Consider the following 25,764-nt stretch of genomic DNA (forward strand, 5'->3'; position numbering starts at 1 on the left):
AAAGGGATTCAGGAAACTGAGAACTTCATTTTCTTCATTTATACATAATTGCCATGTGGTGAAAACAAAACTGGAGGACATTTTATGTCTGCTACTTTTGGTTGTTTGATATAAGTATAAATCTTAAGTTTACAGCTACTACTGTCCACCATACTCTTCACTTCATAAAAATAGTAACTAGATTTAAGAAAAATACTGTTTCTGGAAATTAATGGGAAAAAAAAGTATAAATATCAAATCCTCAGTGAATTAGTTACATTTGATAATAAGGCTGAAATTCTGACCTTTCAGAAATACTCATGATAATTTTACTTGAAAGAATTGTAAAGAGTAAGTGGTGATGGGAGAGGAAGGATGAAACAAGTGTAGTTCTACAACTTCAATTGTGTAGTAGTTTTGAAATGTGGAGTCTGGAATTTAAGTCTTTTAAGAGCTCTGACAAACTTTAGTCAGATTCCTTTTAATTCTTCCTTTCTTACAAGACTGCATTTCATCATCTTCAGCTTGTGTGGTAGATTAATGTATTGCTATCTGCTTGAAAGCTAAATGTGAACCTGTGGATATTTTCTATGGAGAATGATCACAAACTGCTGGAAAATGAGAGTTTCTGAAAAGGAAAAAATATAAAAAAAAACTAAGAAAAACATCACGTCTTTCAAAACACAAACACAAAAACAAAGCACAAACACACAAAATACAAAAACAAACAAAGCACAAACACACAAAAACATAATTCCACCACTGTGGGGAATACTACTATTTTGGTGGTTTGAACTTCTGTTTTCATTACACTGTACAAAAAGGATGATGACAAATCAATGAATGAGACTATTGTCACTGAAATATATTTGTCTTGTCAAGATGAATTTCATCAGGAAATGTACTCTTCACCTCTTGTTTTCCACTGAAGATGTAGAAACTCTGTGTGTTTTCTTGAAAATCTACAAGTACTCTAGAGAATTCTTCAAAATCTCTGAAACTCAAACAGATTCCTTATTTATCATCTTTACTGTTTCTTTGTACAACCGCGTATGTCTCAACATAGATTTTGTTTACTTCACAACAAATGAATTTCCATGATTGACTCTTTTCGGTATTATGCATTGCTTAATAATGATAGCTTAACATTTAGTTATTGGAATGATGTATGCTTAGAGGTGATCTATATAAGGTATACTGAAAAACTGGAGAGATCCATGAGAAGAACTGCATATTACCTGTATCATGAAATACAAATGTACTGAAGATAAAAAACAACACAGTGCTTGGACTACTGCCTGCAGATAGTAATCCAATGGACACAACAAAGCTACAAGAAAAAAGCAGCTACCCAGCATGTGACATTTTCAATCACTTCAATGGAAGCACATTTAGAAATGGCTTTCATGAGCCATTACTTTGGAAACAAATGGAAGGAACAGAAGACTCATAGAAGATAGTCTCCCTTCCAGTACTGGAATATGTCATCATTGCTCTTGCCCCAGATACAGATGGAGACATTTTGTATATAGCATGTATGTATATAGATTATATATAATAAATACATATGTGTAAATATTTTTATACTATGTACATGAATAAAATATAGGTATGAAATATATTTCATATATATATATGTATAAGATACATAGATCTGGTATCACTTCTCATTTTCATTGCTATACAAAGCAAAATATAGATTATTTAACAGAAATACATTATATTCTTATAATATTACATTGACATATGTAGTACATGAAAATTTATATACATTCATAAATAGGTGTGCATAATATAAGAGTTTGAATGTTCCAACCAAGTTAATTAGAATAATATCAAAATGTTTTCTTTGTAATATAAATTTTGTATACAATCATTTAGATTGGAAAAGACCTCCAAGGTCATCGAGTCCAATGGTAAAATCTGGGACTAGCTTAGCCTTAAGCTGAGTTTTGAAAGAACTCTTTCATTTAGTGGTCAGATACCTGTATTTTTTCTCTAAGACATTGTCCTTGGACAGAGTATAATTTCCCCTGTGTTATTTCCAGTCACATGATCCCTACAACACAGTAGTTTGTTTGGTTATAGGTGAGTCTCAGTCACAGAGGTCTAACTCTCCAGGAAATTCTGTTCTCGGGGAACAACACAGCCCTAGAACCCTGCAAGGCACTGGGCCAAAACAAAATGCACTGTTCAACAGTTATTAGAAAGATATAATTCAGACGCAAGCCCTACTTCCATCTACAATGAACAGAATCTGTGTTTTTGCTGTTATTATTTTTTTAAGCCCTTTGAAATAGAAGCACTTTGTCTTCATTTTCCTAATAGATAATAAAATTTCAGCAAAATTGAATTTCTCAGAAAAAAAATAATAAAAATCATTTCACATGAGGAAATAAAACATTTGTAATGGAAAATCCTCAGAGCCAAGAAAATTTCTGTTATCATTTTCTAAAGAAGTTTGCACTGAAGTCTAGGGAGCAATAGTGAATGTAAAAGCCAACAAAGTACTAGTTTACAAGAGAATTGACAAGAAAAGAGCTTTTTATTAAAAAAAAAAAAAAAAAAAGTGAAAAACAAAGCCAGGCCACAAGATCTAAAAATGTACTCCTACAGTTACAATGAGAAGAGAGCACCATTGAGAGAATCCAGCTCTCCCTCAGGATCTCCAGTCAACAGTGGCTGAAGAGCTCTTCTGTCCCACGTAAGTGACAACATTCAACATTGCTTCAATTCTCGCATTAAGTCTAAAGCAATACATTTCCTAAATATCTTTATAAAAAAGTGACTTTAATAAATTAAACTAAATTAATTTGGAAAGTAATATGCATTCCTATACAGAAGGATGAAGTTAATTTGAGTGAGAAACAGCAGTGTAATGTGCATAGGTTGTATTTTGATCTCTATGCAACTTTTAAAATAAGAGATGAACCTTCTGATATTTCAGTGAAAAAGCATAATGTGCATAACAGTTCAACTCATCTCTACAGCCTAAACAGAAATTAACAAGCAGAAAACTTATTTTATTGGATGTCTCTTAGTTATGGATTGGAAATGATGATGTACCTAAGAACAACTACACAGGTTTGGGCCAAACATTCACCTAGTTCAATATGGTATTGCTTGCAGTGGTCAAAAGGAGATTTTCATAGAAGAGTTCAGGATTAGAGAAAGCATATAGTGATACCTCCTTGCAGTAGCATTCCAGCTCTGAAAAATCATCTGTGAGGCAAAGGCAATATTTTAGTATTTTCTCCATCTAGATAGAGTTTTTTCCATGAAGTTGCTTAATACAGCCAATACAAGCTTTCTATCTCCAAAACATGCTGAAACAACTTCCCCAGTTTAACCCCACTTGCGTAAGCAACCATTTCTAAAAAACTGTGAGACAGTGCTTCACACGATGACCCCTTTTTCTTGCATGGGAAAAGATGGTGGCACTCATCTGGTTTCCCTAAAAAATCTTTAAGTTGTCATATCAGATCAATACACAGCAGCAAAATGATTGCAATCATCTCACTTACCCTGTACAAGTCAGATAGCATCACACTGAGGTTATAAATGAGCCAACAGCCTGGGTTGTTCAATTATCTATTCTAGTTAATATAAAAATAGGAGTGTTTCTTGAATACCTGTCGCTGGTTTTCTGTCTCTAGCCTCAGTCTGGCTTCTACACATCTTCTGGTCTCCAGGAAGGCTTGACGTTGTGCTCTGTCTGATAGGTAGCTAATGAAGATTCCTGCGGTGTTCATACACATAAATAACACTGCCTGGGCTGCTATCTGCAACAAACAACAAGCAAGATTTGATCAGGTAACAGAAGCAAAAATATCTGTTTAAAAATATGAAGAGAGAGTGAGAATGATGGCTCGGCAGTCATGTTGGCTGTAAAACTAAAAGGTTAGGAAAGTTTGCATAGAAGAATCCCTTGGATCTTAATTAAAGACATCAAACATACATAAAATTCTGCCTTGAGGAAGAAGTATAAAATATCTGGGGGCATTAAACTCTAGTTGAACCACAAATGATGTTTCCAAGAACTGACTCACAGGGTTATAGTCAGGAATGATTACTAACATAATTAGCAATTTGTTTTTGCACTGCCTCTTCTGTAGAAGCAACTTTTTGATTTGTTTTACGGCTAGTTTGAGAGCAATGCCTTATTAAGGAAAACAAAGGGTGCCAGTTAGCTAAGAGTTAGTGTCAGTGATAATAGTTATTCTGTTATTGATCAAATCTAATACATTCATTTTCAGCTGGTGCCAAAGTACGAGCTTGCATGATCTGAATCCTGAACTATCTGACAAGTGAAGCTGAATGCATAACCAAATACTTGCATAGCCTGTGCCTGTGTACACAAGCCCTTTATTCACCAATGCTTACGTAAGAGCTGCACTCCTTCACTGTAGAAGGTGCGTCACAGCTTCTTCCATTGAGACACGAACTTAAATGATCCAAGTGGGAGCGGATGTTTGGGCAGTGTAAATTCCAACAGCTTGTTTTGCTTGTCATTGATACCTCTTTGTGCTCTATTTGTAAGGCATAGCATATCAGCGAGTGAAGATCTTTTAGGAAACACAGTAAGAAATATATGTTTGCATGCATTATAGACAGAAAAGAGCCCTGCAAATTCAGTAGCTTTATCTAACACCTCACCGCTAATGTATGTTGCAAATTTATGGGAAGTCCTCTCAGCTCTTGCTTCACTCTGTTTTTGTGTTGTTTTCTGTTTGTTTGTTTGTTTTTTCTTCTTTTTGACCTTCCGAGAAGGTCAAGAGTGAAAAATAAGTCTGAAAGACATAAGTATCCCCCAAGCAATTAGGACCATAATGCTCTGACCATTGCATTACCTAAAAAGCCTGTAGGGCACAGTAAACAAGTCTGCAAACTGTAGATCCCCTTCTCTCTATCATGGCACAGTCAGAACCACTGTGATAATGAGGTGCCACTAACTGTGCCCCATTTTTGGGGGATTGTACAACACTCTTGGTGGCAAAGCAGCCATGGGCTACAGTACCCTGCATGCCAGCATCACCTATGAGCAGAGATGTCTAGGCTCTAATACTTATGCACCATAAGAGTGAGGGTCACACTTACAGGATCGTAACAACATCAGAACTGCCATGCAAGGATGGACAAAGTGTTCACCACCCTAAATCCTGTCTGTGATAGTGAACTACCGAGAATGCTTAGGTAGGAGTGCATGGAGAAGTCTAGTGCATGGAAAAGCACTAGAATGTTTTTCCTAAACTGCCCTGAACACTCCATCAGTCTGTGGCTGAGGGACATCATTGGCTAAAAGCTGTATTTTTGTAGTGTTATCTGATAATCAGCTGAACTAAAATCCAACTTTTGCTTCTTCTAATAGAAGAAAATATTTAGAAAAACTCCTAATCTCATTGTGATGCTCTGCCTTAGATGAGTAGATCTCATTCCTCACATTCAAGGAGGTTACAAAAGTGATATTTGATATCAAACTAAATGCATTTGGCAGAAACATCAGCTTTACATATTCCCGTATTCCTGAATTTGGAACACTGTTCTATGTTTGAGCAGGGAATTCATTTACAGTTTACATGCCATGATTAAATGAGAATGCATATCCTGGCTCCATCTGAAGCTCTGCTTAATCTTTGCCAGTAATAGATGTCTAGGAAAAGCTTATGAGAAGTAGGGTGTGATTAGCATGATCTTTGCATCATCCTAGTTTCCAGGATCCTGTTCTTTACAGCACCTCTAAACTGGAGGTGGCATACTCTATCCATCTGTTTAACAACAACTAATAGACTGACCATGTGCATTCTTTTCTGATACTTACCTGATGATAGATATACCTTTGTCCCCTACCACATTCAAGGGCAAAAACATCCATCGTGTAATTAGGGACTTTGTGTTAAAAATGTTTGTTGTTGTTGTTGTTTTGTTATTGTTTTTGTTAGTGTTTTTTTTTCTTTAGTTTGCAACCTTATCATTTCTTTGAGTGCTCCATCATGCTTATAATATGAGACATAGTGACTAATCAGTTCCACTTCATCTTCCTTTCAGCTTCCCTGATTTTACTGACATTCTCAGCCTTTATTTTATCTAAGGGAACAGCCACTCTATCTCCCTGTTTTCTGCTTTCCTCTACCTCACCATGGTTGACTGGAGACAACATGCCCCACACCAACCAGCTTCCACCAGACATTTTCCACCTCCGCCCCACTATAAAACAGAATACTGTACTTCAGCCCATGAGATAACTCCTTCCTGTCGCAGACAGGACAAGTGGGTCTATAGAAACAGTGAAGGTTCTGGAGGTCAACATGTGTGAGGAGCAGCTGAGGTCCCTGTGTGAGCTCAGCCCAGAGCAGAGGAGCTGAGGAGAGGCCTGATGGCAACTGCAGCTCCTCACAGGGAGTGGAGGGGCAGCGCTGATCTCTTCTCTGTGTGACAGTGACAGGGCCCGAGGGAATGGCATGGAGCTGTGCCAGGAGAGGGGAGGGTGGGGGTCAGGGACAGGGTCTGCACCAGAGAGTGGTGGGCATGAACTCAAGATGCCAGAGTGCAAGAAGTGTAAGAAAATTCAGACATACGGTCTGATTTTTGGGTGATCCTGTGTGGAGTCAGGGGTGGGACTTGGTTATCTTTATGGTTCTCTTTCAACTTGAGATATTCTGTGATTTCAGAATTCTGATTCTAAGTGTATAATGGTCTGACATGAGATAAGACCAGTTTGGACTACAGCATTCAGCATAACAGAAGCCAGCTGTGGGTGGCTGGAAAAGTTGGCATTTCATATCATTTAGACTGACCTGAGGATAATCTATGCTTAAATGCTAGAAAACTTATGGTTTAGGATGAGAAAAAAAGAAAAGTATTTTATAACATTTGAACCAGATATCTCAGTGGCAAAAGCAGTGGGAGAGTATTATCATTTGCTTGCGAATTCAATTATAACATCCACATGCACCCAGTTCAGTCACCTGTCTCTGCTAATACTCAGGACAAGTGCCACTCACTTCAGCAGATAGCCTTCGAGCAAATGCAGTAAAATTTTGCCTTCAATTAGATTTCATGAGTCCATAATTTGATTTGGATAAAAGGAATTATGGAAAACATGCTACAGGTAAAACTGCAGCTTACTCAGAGACAGAATTTGTTTTTCTTATATACAGCAGTCTGCTTGAAACCACTCTGAGGAGGAAAACACTATGCCTTGCAAGGATACTAATCAGTGGCTGTTGTTAATACAAAGAAAAAAAGAGACATAAAATACTTCAGTCCCTCATTGTCAGTCCTTTCAGCTACAGTTTACAGTGACCAATTCCAGAAGTCTTGCAGGATTTTCTATTGCATGTCAGGGACACAAACCAGGACAGACTGTTTTTGTATGATATACACAGGTTTAGACTGACTGGAAGATAATCAGGAGCCACACAGTAGGAAAGCTGAGGTATAGGATGGGAAAAAAAAGAAAAAAAGAAAAAAAAAAAAAAAAGAAAGAAAATCTTTTCAAGACGTTTGTAAGTCTTTTTGTCTATTTTTACCTTGCACAGCACCCAAATAAGCAGCTATAGTAGAGATAGCAAGTGATCTTAAAAGCATCAGTGACATGTTTTGATGTTAAATAGGTCAGTGGGGAGGTCTGCTTCTTAAATATTAAAAATAATGCAAACAAAAGGTACTAATCACTGTGATGCTTGGGAATATCTGCAACATGACCCATGCTGTCCCTGAGGAGAATGCATTTGCACATGATCATCCATCCCCCTCTACTCTGCCCTGTTGAGGTCACACCTCAAGTAGTGTATGCAGTTTAGGGCTTATCATTGCAAGAATGTCATTGATGCCCTGGAGTGTATCCAGAAAAGGGCAGTGAAGTTGTGAAGGGTCTGGAGCACAAGCACTGTGGGAAGCGGCTAAGGGAACTTGGGTTTTTTAGTCTGGAAAAAAGGGAGACTCAGGGAATACCTTATTGCTATCTAGAGCTCCTTGAAAGGGGTTTGTTTTGAGGTGGAGGTTGGCCTCTTCTCCCAGATAAGAGGTAATAGCCCTCAGCTGCACCAGGAGAGATCTCAAGCTGAAAAAATATTTATTCTAAGAAAAACTTGTGAGGCATTGGAACAGACTGCCTGAGAAAGTGATAGTCACTGTCCCTGGAGTGTTAAAGGAAGGGTAGAAGTAGCATTAAGGGACAAGATTTAGTGGGCAGGGTGGTGATGGATTGATGGTTGGATCACTGTGGTCTGTTTCAACCTTAATGATTCCATAATTGTATGATTTTATGATCAAGTAGCAGTATAAATACAGCTAAAGAGAGTTACTTGTCAAGATGATGCAGATGGTTAGAAGCAGAGGTTAAAATTTTAACTCCAAAACTGCTTTCCATTTTTCTCATAGGAGGTAGTTGAGAGTTTAGTTCACAGCCAAATAAATGGTAAATATACCTTAAATTTATAAAGTGTCCATCGTGCTGGCAACTCAGGGCACTCTGCAAATCAACATGATAAAAGAGAAGCCATTGGAAGGAGAAGAGGCAAGTCAGACTAGCTTAAGTTTAACACTGACAGTACACACAGACTCAGATAAATTCATTTATATCTGTCATTCATCATATGAAAAAGGCTTAGCCAGGGCAACTGAAAAAAAGATAACATGTTGAATAGACTTGGAACTACTAGATCTCAGACAAATAAAAATTTAAAAGGCCCTGGACACAACTGGTTGGGTAGAAGTATTAATCGAATTTGGTATTGTGCAGTAAAATAAGGAACAGTCGAGGTAGAAATCATTAAAAAGTTTCTAAAAGGTCTGTTGCAAAGTGACAGGTGAATCTCAGCCACATAAAGGTTATTGTGACAGAACTGAATGTAGCTCAAGAAATGGAAATTCAGAAGGGCACAGGTGAGGAAGTTTGAGCTGCTGAAAGCAGAGTTGGGCTACGCATAACAATGGGGGGGGGGGGGGCATTTCTCCTATTACGATCACTTGAGCTTGTCTTGATCTGGAATTTATTCTGTTTTCTGTGAATTTATGAAAAACACAGGCTGAGTTAGAGAAGAGTTTGCAGGTTTATATTAGATGTTAGTGGGAAGTTCTTCACAGAGAGAGTGGTGGGGTGCTGGCAGAGGCTGCCCAGAAAGTTTGTGGATGTCCCATCCCTGAAGGTCTTCAAGACTAGATTGGGCAAGCCATAGGAAACCTGGTCTAGTTCCAGATCTGGAGGTTGGTGGCCCTGCTTGTGGTAGAGGAGAAGAAACTTGATGAACCTCAGGTTCACTTCCAACCCAACCCATTCTATGATTCTATAAATAACATGGAAAGCAAATGGAGATGAATAAAACTGAAAAGGTCCAGAAAAAAATCTGAATTGTGGGAGAATGCTAAACATCTGTTTTACCATCTCAAGTGCAAACAAAAAAAAAAAGAAAACTAATACTCTTCAGCAGGTAATTTAGTTCTTCAGTTTAGAAACAGAACAGTTCTGGGGCTAATCTCACCAAAACACATTTGAAAAGTAAAGAAATGGTTTTCTATATAATCTCCAGCTGAATATTCCCAAGGAAGATTAACATTAAAGAGCAGGAATTTCATTAATTCCTGAAATGAGCCTGTAGGAAATTGTTAAATTATTTTCTTACTTGGCTTTCTAGTTTAGGATTTGTTTCAGTGACAGATTGGAGTAGTTCTTGGTTGTTTAGGGAAAACTAGGAAAGTAAAGCTGTTGTGCATCTTTAAGAGTGTTTTCAGCATGTGCCACATAAAGAACTCGTTGCTATGGTAATTATTATTGGTTAATTGGATTTAGAGAAGAATTTTGATTCATAATTAGTTGCTTTACTAAAAATAGCAGCTTGCTACAAGGTTGAGTTTTGTACCTAAAATGTCTCAGAAACCTCATTGCTCACTCCCTTCTCTGTCTTTGCCATACTTAGGTTGCTTAAACAGAAAATAACTTATGCTCTTACAAGAGCAGATCACCAGAAATGAGCTGAGGGTTGGATGAGAAGTGTTGGATTTGAAATCAAAATGCTGTACTTTGTATAGAACAGGAACATCTGGCAGCACAGACTCCAGCACTCTCTCACTGCTAGGCTGCAGCAAGACTCTATTTCCAGATGAAACCGTGGTTTTATGAATCAAAGCTCTTGGCAGCAAAACCAGTATCTCTGTTCTGCCTCTTGCCCACCTTGATCCCTCAGCACAGCTTCCCCTTTGTCGAGCCAGATCAATTATCTGTGGGACCCTACTGTGAACTGAATCAGGAAAATGGGCCAACTTAAAAAACCAAACACTTGGCATTGGCAGTGATTTTCCTATCTAGAGCAGTTGTCTGATTGAGTTCACATCACAGCCTCCACAGGGAGAAGAAGCACGTGAGTATTCATAGTTGATACTGCTGCCAGCTCATTAAACTGAAATCTTTGCAGCTTTATTGTTAAGCTAACTTGTAAGGAGTTTTCTTATTCCCCAGGCACTTTATCGGACTTCTTCGGGGATTCTGCTAAATGCTACAGGCCATGATAGATTTTTAGGTGTGTGTTTTAAAGTACTGGTGCTTCATCAAACTTTACTGAAGCCCCACCTGCCCCTCAAGGTGCCTAAATTGTTTCTGTGAGTTTCCAGAAAGCTCATCTGTTCCTGATCCTTTATACTGTCCAACTGTACAACAGCTGTTATACTGCTGCTCACAGCTGGAGTGAGTGCTAGTCTTATTTCTGATCCAAATGTCTGTAGTTTACTGACATGTGGGAATATAACATTTACCTGAGAAGACAAGGAGGGAGAAAGGTATGTGGCTTATTTACAGTAAATTTAGACATGAAGAGACTGTAATGGTTAAGAGGTGTGCATCACCCCCACCTAATTCTGGTTTTCTAAATGTGAAAACAGCCATTTTTGTTGCTTCCAGAGCAAAAACTAGAGAACTTCATTATATGCTGAGGATCACAGTCTGGCCCCTAAGGTGCATGAAATCTATAGCATCCAAGACTTGTTGTTCCCGTCTACCAAAACACAGAGAGCATGGTAAAAAATGACTATAGAATCATAGAATGTCTTGAGTAGTAAGAGACCCACAAGGATCACTGAATCCAACACCTAACACAGGACCAGCCAAACATCACTGGTTTCATTGCAGAGTATCTTAAAACACCTACTGCTCCTGCACTGCTAATGAAAACAAAGACCATTCATTCTTCTTCTGAGCAATGACACGTTTGTGCAAAATCAGTCATCCTAGTTCAAGACAGAATTCAGTAACATATATCTCTAATAGTCAGAATAAGAGATTTAATTTGCTATTAGAAAAATATATGCTTCCTTCTTGCTCATTCCATCTCATTGAATCCATTAGAAATGTAGAAAATGGACTGAGTAAGTTGTTCAAAGGTAGCTCAAACCATACAATTTGGTGATCAGCTATCAACCATGTTTTGCAACAGTGTGGAATGATGGAACTTCCAGGAAATTTGTATCCTATCAGACTCATAAGAGCTAGCATAACTTGAGTGATGTACAGAAGCAATAGAGCAAACACACAACCTTACTACTATCATTGAAAAGCTCCAAATGTGAAATCATTTTCAGCACCTCACATTCATCTCCCTTTGAGTTAGTGTAAAATTGAGGATTCGGGCATAACTTTAGCAACAACAACAACAACAACAAAAATCTATTCTGTAACTTTTGGTAACCTTACTTAGATGCTTTTCTACTTATAGATGTGAAATTGGCTGAACACTGAGATAATGTCAGTACTAGGATCACAGTTCATGCATACAGGTTAATGAAAAGAAGTGGGTAAATTATCTTAAGTAGGAACAGTTTTCAATGGCTGCAGGGGAGTCTGCTGGATCCTCTCTCTGCCCTCAGCTAGGAACTGATCTTGAACTACACAGTAAAATCTGGTGATCGCATCTCATGCTCATACCATTCTTCCATCATCACTGTGCACACAGGATGATGTTTCAGATAGCTGAAATGTTCCTGTTCAGAACAATCAGTCTTATCCTCTGAGATGAATAACATCCTCTATTCAGTTTTTTGTCTCTAGGTACCTTCTCCCTCTACTCTCAGCAAGATGCATTATAGGATAATAAGAAAAAGAAATCCAAAGTCAAGCCTTCCAAATATCTTCATTTTATTGTCCAGAAATGTCACATCATGTAGTATGCTTAAATGTAGAAGAATCAAGTGAGAATTCCTATTTTCTATTCAAAATACATAGGTTGCTCTGAAAGTAATGCCTCATTTATTTCCATGGAAACTACAACAGATAAAATAAAAGCATAAAATAACACTATTTCATGGAGCAAATGCTCATCTACAAAACACTGTTTTTCGGCATAGTCATCCACCACCATTACATAAACATTTTTTTCCCAGCACCAAACAAGAGACTGCATTCTGAGATTGTAATAATCTTCACTAGTTGAGGTGACCCATTGCCACTGTTTGGTATCCTTAAGTTTTCAGAAATCAAGAATGTCAACAAAATACTGACAGAAAAGTTCAGCCCCTACTGCTGTACCACCAACGTCTGCCTCTGGACCAGCATAATAAAATGGGAGGCATTATTTTCTGAGCAGACCTAGTATACATAGATTTGAAATCATAGCATATGTACTACAAAATTACTTTAAATTACTTGAGAGATCTAACCAAAAACAGCTCCTATAAAAACCCAAAGAAACACTGATAAAAAACAGAGTACATTACTACACAGGTGCCTGTGTGCATTGAAACTCACTCTAGTAGCCCATGGCAATCAGGGTAGGTTAGGAAACTGCTAAAGTGATGGTTTTTGCCTGTTCATTGCTCAGAATAGAGTGAAAAGCAGTTATGGACTTCCCCTTTCTACACATATATATTTCAGTCTTTTGAAGATCAGACTGACTTTCCCCTACACATTTTTTATTTTATTTTATTTTTTAATGCAGAAGTTGATATCCCTTGCAAGCTGCATATTTATGATTCAAAACAAATGCAACAAATTACATTTAATAGAAGTCACATCCTATTTATAGCCAAGGGAGAAATCAATTTTTTACCCTTGCATTGCAAAGATGAATATCTCCCACTTCAAATGCACCCATTGGGAAACACACAGCAGACATCACAGATAACCCTCTCAGTGAGAAAAGCTTCCAGCTGCTGTCTGAAAGTGCCTGAGATCATCATTGGGCATAAATGTGAATCTGGACAATCTAATAAAAGGGATTTCTAAAGTAACTTTTGGAGACTGTCCCATAATTTTCTCAAGAGTTCTCTCTAATCTAATAAAAGATAGCCAAGACAGAATAACTTCTAGTACTTCCTGTAATACATTATGCAACTGACCAGGATGCATTGTGGAAAAAATATCACCAAAGCAACTTTGCAGGACTGAAAACAGTTTAACCGTATTTTAAGTAAAACAGAATTAGGTAGTCTGACTTTCTACTAAATGAGTTTGTAATGGTGATCTGCACAGCTGTTTTTATTGCTCTGGATAATGGCTCTTATCTGAAGTAGGATATCAAAACTGAGTAAATGATAATTATGTTTGGAGGGCTGACAGCAGCTCATCTTTTCTGATACACTTTGTTGTTTTCATCTGATCAAATGTACGTGCATCCCAGCAATTACCTGCAGTATGTACCCTACTCCTCTTCCTGATGGAACTGTCAGTTTCCATGATTTCTGTACAGGTGACCCTGATTCAGTGCAGTCTGCAGAATTACTACAGCCTGCATCAGAGAAGATTGCCTAGCTACATTGGGTCAGGTTGTACATGTTTTCCTCTGAATTATCAAGCTCTATCTATAGGCAAAGGAAGGATTTTACAAATCATTTTTTCTATTTGGTTTTGCAATGTAAAAGAAAGAAGGGAAGGGAAGGGAAGGGAAGGGAAGGGAAGGGAAGGGAAGGGGAGGAAGGGAAGGAGGGAAAGGGAAGGGAAGGGAAGGGAAGGGAGGAGAGGGAGGGAAGAGGGAAGGGAAGGAGGGAAGGAAGGAAGGAAGAGGGAAGGAAGGGAAGGGAAGGGAAGGAGGGAAGGAAAGGCGGAAGGAAGGAAGGGAAGGGAGAGAAGGAAGGGAAGGGAAGGAAGGGAGGGAGAGGAAGAGGAGAGGAGAGGAGAGGAGAGGAGAGGAAGCTAGGAGAGGGAAGAGGAGAGGAGAGGAGAGGAGAGGAGAGGAGAGGAGAAGGGTGAGGAGGAGAGGAGAGGAGAGGAGAGGAGAGGAGAGGAGAGAGATGGAGAGAGAGGAGAGGAGAGGAGAGGAGGGAGAGGGAGAGGGAGAGGGAGAGAAGAGAAGAGAAGAGAAGAGAAGAGAAGAGAAGAGAAGAGAAGAGAAGAGAAGAGAAGAGAAGAGAAGAGAAGAGAAGAGAAGAGAAAAAAGAAAAGACATAATGACCTTAACTTCCTTTTGGATCCTTTATCAAGAAATTAAGACTGTCTTATGAAAGGCACCCCAGTCTGGGAAGAGTAATAATGTTTAAAAAAAAAAACGTAAAGTGGTTTAACTAAAGGTGTACTGAAAATACTGGTAGGAAGAAATAAATGAGGTGCCACACTCTTCACTGCCATTTTCCAAATTACATATGTTCTTCAAAGCCTTCTTCTACCCGAATGAGAAGTTTCACTGATCAGATGTTTGTGTATGTTAATCGGTTATACCTGCTGGCAAACAAACAGCTCCCCGCGGATGTTCCTTTGTAAAACTATTAGCCTATAAAATAAAAGGCTAAAACAGACATGGAAACAGAAGTTCTTTTCATTTTATTGCCAGCATTTTTATCAAGAGCCTAGGCTTTCCCCTCAGCTACACCTGTGTAGCTGGCTGTCATTTTGCACAGACACCATTTGAGATGGAGCTTGCCCAGTGATTCTACAGCTGATTTCATGTGTGAGATCACAAGGGTCAGCTTGCACACTGTGGGTCAGGCTGTAGGTCTGCAGACCCAAAAATAATAAGACAAATAATTCATCTCTTCAATTCTTTATCACAAGTGCTTTGCAAACATGTAAATATATTTTTATAAAAGAGACCTGAAAATCATAATGAATGTAATTAACATTCACTGTATTTATTATTTCCTTTTGTCGTTAACTATGAGAACCATGCAAACCAAGGAAAGACAGAACTGAGCAATGTTATCTCCTAGCAAAACACTAAGAAAAATGACTTAGTTTTTTTACTTGCCTTGATATTTTTGAACTATAAACATGTAGATACACCTAAGACCTGCCCTAATTTGGCAGAAACCTTGAGTAGCATAAATGTACTGTACTGTGTTCTTGTGGCCCTTGTGTTCTGTCACTTTGTGCTTACTAGATGCACTAATAGCCATTATTGATACCACCTCAGTGAGACCTTGGTAGACTACAGCAAATAGAATCATAAAATCATTAAGGTTGGAAAAGACTCCTAAGATCAAGTCTAAGCTTCAGCCCATCCCCACCGTGAACACTAAACTGTGTCCTTCAGTGCCACATCTCTATGTTTCTTAAGCACCTCCAGGTGCAGTGACACTACCATCTACCAGGGCAGCCTGTGACCAGTGCCTGCTGGATCTCTTTCTGACTCTCCTTTCAGAAAAGGTGTAATTTGCTTGTGCTTGGATCAACTCAGTTGATGTGTCTTAGACTCTGATGTGATTCTAGAATGGATCTGAACAATCTGTGAATATATGCATGGGCCTGCATGGAAAATTTTAGGATAGTGGACCATGGGGTAATAAGGTCCAGGAGCTTCTGTCTTCTACAGCTAAGCTGAGCACATCTAGGTGCAGCAGCAGGCCTGAACTGTCAAGCTTTTTTTTGGTGCATTTTCATTGAATCATAGAATAGCTTGTGTTGGAAGGGACCTAAAAGATCATATAGTTCCAAATACCTGCCATGGACAAGGTTGCCAACCACTAGATCAGGCACTAGGTCAGGGCTCTGTCCAACCTGGTCTTGAACACCTTCAAACACAGGACATTCACAGACTTCAGTTTTATTGAAAAATATGTAGTGCTACTGAGTGTTGTCTGTAAAAGACTCTTTTCCCTCCATTTTTAAACTCTCACTGTGAACTATGCTACAGAAAAGACAGAGAACAGATATAGGAGCAAATGGAAATATACCGGACAAAAGCCACGAAAGCATACAGCATTGCAGACCACAGAATTAATATTTTATCTCACAGAGTTCAGCAAGGACAAACACTTTCCTTTGTGAAACCTGTGGGTGTTGTTTTACTATTAGTCATGGTGAATGCCTCAGTGTGGTGAGCTGGAAGTCAGAATGACATCAAAAGTACAAAGAGTGCTGTGGGAAAAAGTTGACTCAGTCCTTTGCATTGCAGAGTACACCACACACAAATAATAAAGGATTAAGTTCCTTCTGCCACTTTGCTACTGCGGAGATGTATAATGCAACATTCATTCTGAATTGACACTGGTGTGACTAGGTAGGACTAATTCCTTTGAAGGCAGTGGTTTATTCTGGATTAACATTATGTCCTGATATATGCAGTGGGCCAAATTCTCCTTGCCTGAAAATACAAGACATGCTTTTGTTTTTACTGCTTGTGTAAGCATGAGAAATAGAAGCTATATTGTTTGTGGGATATTAAATAAATGATACAAGATAAAGCAAACACTGTCTCTGATCTTTAATAATGAGATCTGCTGAAACCAATGAGAGCTTCAGCAGAATATTAAAACTTGGTGGACAGAAACTAACAGGAGATGCCTCCCAGTGAATACAAGGTTTGATCCAATGTTTGGCTATGAATGTTGCCCTCAGTATTGTAGTTCAAACTTTGTTTTTAAACACCCACTCAGGAACAAGGTCAGTCTTAATCTGCTCACAAGAGAGTTTACTGGTTTCAAAGGAGTATTTACTCAGGCAAAGCAGTGTTTGATGTGGGTGAGCATTTAGCTCATGTATCTTCTATATAGACCAGTGCAGTAGCAGACATGATACAAAAACATTGCTCTCCTAGGAGTGCTAAAAAAAAAAATTGCTTGTAGCCTTGGTCATGCAGGGTAGGAACATCAAAGCTGATAGTGCCATGTTTCATGGCATAAAAATCACTGCAGCAACTGAGTTAAGAATTAGCTGAAAAGCATAATTTTTACTGAAATTTCAGGAAGATAACATGTTCAAAAGGGAAAACAGACATAATTTGTTTTAGAATGTGTTCACCTCAACTGATATCTTTTGAAAAGCAGAGAATGCTATAAGTGAAATCCATAAAAATACTCAAAGAGAAAGGATGGAGCAGTGTATGGGTTAGATTTTTTGGTTTTTAATTATTGGGAAAAGCCTGACCTGCTTGATGGAGATAAGCCTACTGGCGATGATGTGTTTTTAAGTAGTTTTTTCCAACTATCTTGGTATGTCAACTATCCAAACACAAGTGAAACAAAGTATGTAGATATCCTAGAGGGGAATCATTAATGTCTCCTTCTTGTAACAATATGATCTTTTCTTTTTCCCCCCAAGAAGTATAAAAACAATTCTTAGAGTGTAAACCAATTAGCAGTACAATGTCCAGGTAGTTCCTTCCCAAGGGACATACAAATGTTTCAAGCTGCGAAAAAATACAATTTCTCTTTTTAAAGAAAAATATGATCAGGCCCACTCAGCCCCCACTGATAAAATTATTTTCTCTTTATGTACTGTAGTGCTGAAAGCAATTAAAATTACCCATAGACAGCACTACAAACATGATAAAAGTTGATTTTAAGTGGCCATCTGATTCATCTTAAAGACTCTGCACAATAACATATACATATGTTATGTTCAAAACCTCTTTTCAAAATGATGATAACAATTGAAAACTATACCAGGATGACCTACCTCTACCCTATCACCCCATTTTCACTGAAATAAACAAGAATATCTGTATTCCTCATGTGTATTTTATGCCATTCTTTACACTGAGCTGAAAATCCAACATGAATTTGGAAACATTCATCATTTATTAGAGATTCCTATATCAGGTAGGATTAGGAATAGCAGACTAAAAATATTTTATTAAAGGTTTCTTTATAGTTGCTCTGAACTGCTGATACAGATTTTGTACCCTGGAAATAAAGGCATTTTGCTGAATGAGTGTATCGCCCTTCACAGTATGAAAAAACCCAAACCACAATTATCTTGGCAAGGTCGGAGTTTATTGCCCTTGAAGAGAACATAATCCAACATGTTCCCTGAATTACAATTGTCTGCTGCTCAGAACACTTTTCTTTATTGAAGAAGGAAGAGAGCATTTTGTGTAAAAAGTAAACGCTGAGTTGTCTGCTTTCTGACAGGGATGGGGTGCTCAGCTCTAGGAGAAATGCAATGCTACTCCAATAGCATAACACAGCCTCTAGTCTAATGGACCCATCTAGAGTGTCAGAGAAACTTTGAAAGAGACATATTATCCTATGATGTCCAGCATGAATTTGGATGTAAAAAATAGCTAGGACCCTTCCGAATCCTAATAATGCTCCAGCTACTCAGCAGGCATGAAGTAATTACTGTGCTTATTTATGGCACTGCATGCCTATATCGTTCCATTATTTTCATGTGCATCATATATCTGCAAATAGTTGTGAAGTCAGCTGCAGTCCCAATATTTTCAGAGACTACATCTTTAAACATCTGGAGGTGCTTATGTACTTTGCTTAGAGCAGGAACATCCAGGAGAATTTCTAATCTTTGTAATTAAATTGCATATGTCCCTCAAATGTTTGTAATGAACAGAATAAACAAAATGATGATTATCTGATTATGTACTAATATGTAGCTATAAATAAAACTAATCTGAACAGGTATGTGACGTGAGGAAAACTGTAGGTCAATTACAATAAGATGATGATGACCTAAAATGTATTTTTGGCTGCAAGAATATCTTCTCATTCTGTAGATTCATTCATTGATGTTGCTTTTCTTTCAATTGGACTTTATTGACAATATAGTCCTTTTAGCAGTCATTAGCTTCTTGGGAAAGATTATCAGACTCTATCATTTTCTTGCATCATCAGCAGTATTATTAGCTAGTTTTGGATTAATAGTTGATTAACTATGTTCTTGGGAAACCACAGATGTGAATAATGACACTGCGCAATTCTGGGGTTGTTCAGACTAATCTGTCAGCTGCAGTGAATGGACCATCAGAAATACAAAATTGTTTGCCTCCTCAGGAAATGGAAAGTGAGAACACTTGAACTCAGACAATTATGAGCCAGTATCATTTAATTATAGAAATTAGGGCACAAGGGGACATTGACAGGTCATTTAAGTAATGCTCCAGATCCTGAATATCACCTAAATAACTCCTACTACAATTCTTCCCTAAAGTAATTAATCATACTTCAAGATGAAGCCTCCAGGGAAAATCCTAGTTACCTACTTATCTATCCACAAGATTTCTCCTGCTATCTAATGTAAATATTCTTTGCAGGAACTTCCATCTCTTCTGCTAGCTATAGGAGAAACAGAGAACAATGTTTTCCTCTATGCAGCAATTCCTTCCATATTTGAAAGCTGTCACAGTTTCCCTTCAGCTTTCTCTTCTCTAGAGCAGTTCTTTATTCTGAAATCAATATGGATACCAATCATCTGTGTTTTGCTGGGGGAAGTTCAGTTTATATCTTTTTAAAAGCAGGATAGTATCAGTTGGTCTAATATGGTCTTTGCATTGGTAGATTGCCTAAGGATCATATGCCTGCCTTTAGAGCACTTTGGTAGCTAATTTTGCTGAGACAGTGAGATCTCACTGCAGTGAGACCACAGTACATGGACAGGCATCTCAGATTTCTCTAACATTTATGTAACAATTCAACAAGAGAGAGAAATGGAATGGTTGGTTTGATGAAAGTGTTCTTTTTTTAATGGCCAGAAAATACATGTGCATACTAATATTCTTCAGTCTCTCCTTCCTGCAATATTACTCATGCCATAAAAGTCTAGTGGGTGGGGGCAAAATCATTCTCACAAAGAAGCACTGAGTGTGCATGTACCTGACGTTTGCTATAATCTTGTGCTCCTGGGCTGCTTGATATCACCAGGTGGGGATGGTAATAAACCCACAGATCATCTTCCATGAAGAAGTGTTGTGCCATGCCAGATGGTAACCCTGATAAAAGTCTGCAGTTATGTCACAGAGCAGGATTTGAGGCTGGAATGGACCAAAGTGGGTGCAGAAGTCATTGCATATGTCCTAAAACAGACCTCACACTGTGAGCACAGGAGCTGTGCTGCTTCGGGCTGGATTCAGAGATGTTGATTCTGGCCTCCAGATCCTTGTAAGATCAATCACTAACATTAGCTGTCCATTTTTGCCAGCAATGAACAAGAGTCTGCAAGCCATGTTCATAAAGATCTGCATCAATGGATCTTCATGCATGTTCTGCAAGTACTGATTTGTCAGTAGGTGCCATCTCACAGAAGAAGACAATGACACCCCTTGCTTCATCCACACTGCCAGATGACATTTTGTCATACTGTTTGTCTACTGCCATCTATCACGTGGCAACAAAATGTAATGAAATAATGGTGGGAAGATTCAGCCTCTACTGCCATACCACTAACATTTGTTTCTGACATCACAGACCAACATAAAAAATTAGTAGGCATACCTTTTGGAGCAGCCAGCCCTTAAAGACTTACAGAATAAATGAGGCTGGATGGCAATCCTGGTGGTAATATGGTCAAATATTCATGCTCAAAATAGGTTCATCTGGAGCTCATTGCCTAAGGGTTTGTCCACTCGGATTTTGACTGTCTCTAGAAACAAAGACTTCAAAACATCTCTGGGTAATATGTTTTGGTGTTTGTTCACCCTTACAGTAAGCACATATAAACAAACAAACAAAAACCACACAACACCTGCTGTTTTCTGTTTGCTTATTTGATTCAGTGCTTAATGGAACTTATCGTTTGTACCCATTACTTTCATGTCCTGACACTGGGCTCCACAGAAAAGAGCCTGGCTCTATCCTCACTGAACTCTCCCTTCAGATATTTATAGCTATTGATGAGATTCACCCTAAAATTTATCTTCCTTAGTCTGAACTGTCCTCATCTGTTACACATCCCAGTTCCTTAAACATCTTAGAATAATCGAATCATAGAATCATATAATAATCAAATCATTTAGGTTGGAAAAGACCTTTAAGATCACCAAAGCCAGTCACCAGCTAACACTGCCATGCCCATCACTAAATCATTACCCTTATATTGATGTGTCTCTTACATACCTTCAGGTTGTAAGACTCTACTTGTAGAAATCTCTATAATTTTATTTTATTTTATTTTATTTTGAGATTTTTAGAATTTTCACTATGTGGTAAAAGGTTCTAAGTTCTAGACAGTGAACTTGGAAGTTCTTCTCAAATCTGTCACTGCTGAATATTAGCCAAAAGAAAATAGTTTGATTTCCAGATTATAGTTTGAGTTTTAAATGATAGTAATTATTTCCATTTCTAAATTGCTCTTATAAACTCACTTTAAGTATGCGCAAACTTTAAGGACATAGTAAACAACATTTTGACTTACAAATGTAATTACTGAACCTGAAAGCAGGATTAAAAAAAAAAAAAAAAAAAAAAAAAAAAAAAAAAAAAAAAAAGAAGAAGAAAAAAAAAAAGAAAGAAAAATAAAGCAGTAAGAAATTCCATATTATTGACCTTGCTGAGTATTTGTCTAAAATTATCTAATGTGAACATGTGTAAGGCTATTATGAAGTGGTTTGAAACTTCAGAAATTTAAATACAGCATATAATTCATTTTTATTAGATGGATTGATTAACTTGGTTTTGAAAAATCAACTACATCAAATTTAATTACAACATTCTTGTGTTACAAACGCAAAAGTAGTCGCAAATAATTATTGTATGCCATCAAAAGAGGTCTTTGAGGGATGACAGCTGAATATAGCGTTCATAAATTCAATAAGGAAGTTTGGGTGTTCTGGTGCCTTAAAAAACTATCTGGACAGCAAAATCTTTGTTAGTTGTTTGAAGAGGAGATAACAGCTACTTAACAATCCTATACTGTGTTTTCTAGGCCTCGGGCCATCAAACAACTTAACTTTTAAAATAACAGGCATAATGTCAAGTTTACATTATGTTAACCACTGTTCCCCCTTTCTGATATTGAGGTACTTTACTATAGAGAAATAGCAAAAAGTGGCTGTTGTCAGATACTGTAGATAAATATGCCTTTCAAATAAGAGTACATTCCTACAGGAATGAAAGTGATTAGCCATTGGAAAAATCAGTTCTAAGCATGTACAGTAGCTGAGATTGTAAGAGATTATTACAGACCTTATTGTCCTTTGCTGTCACACAGGGAATGGGAACAGCTTATCTGTTCTCCCATTTCTTGTAGCCTCTCAGGTGACTAATGAAACAGTAAGGTAATTTTATTAAACATAATGAAATATAGATAGAAAATTCTTCTCTTCCTAATATTGCAAAAAAAAAAAAAAGCTGCTATTACCTAGGGATTGGAGAGAACAGGGAACTATCACAGCATCAGTAGAAGTGGCATTAAGCAACATGCTGGAAAATGCCATTTTTTAATAGTAATATATTTGGGCAAGATTTAAATGACTATGTTTTGCCTAAGTCTCAACAAGCACTTCATGCCAGACCTCGGTAGAGGAGCGTGCGTGTGCATTAAATTTCTCCCTCCATTTTTTGGGCAAGAGTTCAGCCAAAGACCTACAAGCTCTAACCAATATCACACATTGCCCAAGAAGGGGAGAATTACTTCCCTCCAAGAGCTAACAGTATTTGCACAAGGACCAAAAATGTGATCTATTGTTTCCTTCAGTTCTGTGTGAGGGTGTTTGAGTCTGTGGATTCCAGTCTTGTAAAGTTTCCTATAACAGTAACAAAATAATCCATGTGAGAATGTGCTCCATTCTAATTATTGACACTGATCCAATCCTTGGATGTGAAAGCAAGAAACATGAGTCACAGAAAGGACATCTTGGTGGAAGCTGAGTCCATACCCCAGTCATAACTGGGCATTCACAGCCCTGAATAAACAATATGCTATCTCTGTATGGACTAATGTAAGGAGACCATGGAATCACTTATATTGGTAGAAGAGATATAGAATGAGGCCTTTTTAAAAAGAACAAAGTTATGGGCAACAGTTCTCATGACATTCAATTTTCATTTTTATTTTTATTTTTATTTTTTAACAGCATAGAGGGTGATGGGTATGTTTTGAACAAAAACCTCAAAGCAGTTGAGCGTGATACTCATATATTATAGAAACTGAGAAAGGCACATTTTCAAATCAACCAAAGCACAGAAACATAAAGTGATGTGTGGGGGTCAGCAAAGGCCACTGATAAATTTAGTGATAAAATGAGAATGATCCTCATTCTCAGCTCCTAGCTGAAATCAGTGGTGAATAGAATTCCTTTGTGTAAAATATGAAAATGGCACATTAAATTCAAACCACACTGAGCACATGGTACCATTTCCATGTCAATTGTAACTCTATCTAGTATGTGTAGGAAAAATATAAATAAAAATAAATATTAGAGATATTTCCATACATGAAAGAGAATCATAGGATAAAAGAATGTGCATATCTAGACCTTGTTCTGTTAAGTAACTGTCGTAAGATTGAGTTCACTTATTCTAGTAAGTTCCTTACTTCAGTCATAAAACACCTGGTGTATAGTACAATACCATGTAGCTTTTATGTGCTGATCAATTATTCTGTTAATTATTATTTCTCATTTGCATTCTGATGATACCTCCAGATTTAGAGGTAGTTTCAATATTTAGATTCAGTGCAAGGCTGGTACACAGCTTTACACAGCTTAGTCTAGTGGTTGGCTGCCCTGCCAAGGCCAGAGGGTTGAAACTAGATGATCTTTGAGGTCCTTTCAACCCAGGCCATTATACATTTCTGTCATTCCATTCTATGATCTAGACATGAGGATTCTACTGTGGTAGATGTAAGGCAAGCATCACAGAACAGATAGCACCATTCCTGTGTAGCTCTCAGGTAAATAGAGCAGCAGAGCCTGAACAAAGCAGAAATAATAAAATGCCTGGAGATCAGATCCTCCAAAGAAATAAACAGTTTCTTCCTAATTAGAACTCTGCCTCTGTTGAAAAGCTTCCACCGATTTAATTAAGGACATATTTCTGCATTTTCTTTTTAGATAGAAATAAAAGTGAAGAGATGAGAAGTAAAGCCAAAACTGAGATGTTCGAGTTAAAATTGAAAACCACAATGAGCATTCAACTCATTCAAATATTCTTTTATTCATACCAGGTGCAACTCTTTTTTCTATTAAGGTTAAGAGCATCTTATAAAATGATACCACAACATTAAACTAATCAGGAGAAGTAAAATTATTTGCTTAGCGTGGTGGAAAAAATTTGCTTGGGTTCATTTTGTTTACACTGATATGCTTCAGTCACTTCTCAGGCTGCAGCAATGGTTAATTAATGAACTTGGCAGCTTTCCTCTCTCTTCTAAGACTACATGTATGAAAGCTTGCAGCAGCAGAAGCAGACAAATGAAGTAGCAACACTTCTTAAAATAGTTCCATATAAGCCAAACCCACATGCTGAAATATTTACTCTGTCAGCCAATAGCTGCCTGGCTTTGCACTTCACCCTGTGTACATTTCCTGATAGTCTTCGTTCTAGGTTAGGCAGTACCACCTATATCTCTGTCTGCAGATGAGTGTGTTTGGAGACATAAGGGTGACAGAACTCCAAGAGATTCTTGGAGGACCTGGATGTCCATGTTGGTGTTTTCCCTCAAAAAACAAAACGCAGATTCAGAGCAATGTTTTCCCTAAAACAGGGTTCTGAGAAATGATCTTAGTTTACAAAAGTTTCTGATTTCTAATGTCTTCTAATGTCTATATTGCACTCTGTGGGCATTAAATCAAGCTGATCAGTCTCTGAGTCAGTCAGGCCCTAATAATATCTCTTAGTAAGACTCTTAGTTCTAAGAAATGCTGTGTAAGAGCTCAGTACCTTTAGAGATTGATCCCTTCTAGCTACTCGGATCTCTTTATCCTGGTTTGAATGAGTGAGGCTAACACCAGAATGCTCAAAATTCACTGCACCAATAACAACAATTTGCATTCATGTCCCTTCTTGGACCAGATTGCTACTCCACAGTCTCCTGTGCTGGGGTTGGGTACAAATTGCACTGAACCAAGAATAGAACAAATGAAACAGGTTTTTTCTGATAGAGAGGTTAGAGACCAAAAAAAAAAAAAAGACTCAGAATCCACAATGGGAGATCATATTGTACGCCAAATTTGCAAATCTATGACTGCAAGAGTTTAAACCAGAAACGTATGCTGAGTTTAAAGAATTTTAATGTCTGAGATTAAGTATTAGATAAACCAGCCCTCCTCCCTCCCTTTTTTCCTTTCCTTTCCCTTTCCTTTCCTTTCCTTTCCTTTCCGTTCCATTTCCTTTCCTTTCCTTTCCTTTCCTTTCCTTTCCTTTCCTTTCCTTTCCTTTCCTTTCCTTCCTTTCCTTCCTTTCCTTTCCTTCCTTTCCTTCCTTTTCCTTTCTTTATTCTTTCTCTTTTCTTTGTTATCCTTCCCCTTCCTTTCCCTTTCCTTTCCTTCCTCTCTTTCTTTCTTTCTTTCTTTTTTTTTTTTTTCTTTTCCCTTTTTTGCTTTTTTTGCCCACTGAATCTTAGCTTTCCTCTTCCCAGAAGAACAGCTTTCCAAAGAATGGGGGAGAAATTGCTTTGGCAACTCTCTAGTGATGTAAGGAGAGGTGGATTTGAATTCCCTCTGGTGAAAGGGATTTAAACTTTGGTCTTCCATATCATGG

At 37.8% G+C, this 25,764-nt stretch overlaps 1 protein-coding gene across 2 annotated transcripts in view; it reads right to left on the reverse strand.

Moving 5' to 3' along the window:
- Nucleotides 1-25,764, reverse strand: part of ADCY8 (adenylate cyclase 8) — a 113,186-nt gene that overhangs the window by 81,319 nt on the left and 6,103 nt on the right. For both annotated transcript variants that reach the window (XM_015856337.2, XM_015856336.2), the window contains exon 2: nt 3,612-3,761. In XM_015856337.2, coding sequence (XP_015711823.1) covers nt 3,612-3,761 — 150 coding nt within the window. The remainder of the gene's footprint in view (nt 1-3,611; nt 3,762-25,764) is intronic.

The sequence above is a fragment of the Coturnix japonica genome, chromosome 2 (assembly GCF_001577835.2).
Source record: "Coturnix japonica isolate 7356 chromosome 2, Coturnix japonica 2.1, whole genome shotgun sequence".
Classification (NCBI taxonomy): Eukaryota; Metazoa; Chordata; class Aves; order Galliformes; family Phasianidae; genus Coturnix; species Coturnix japonica.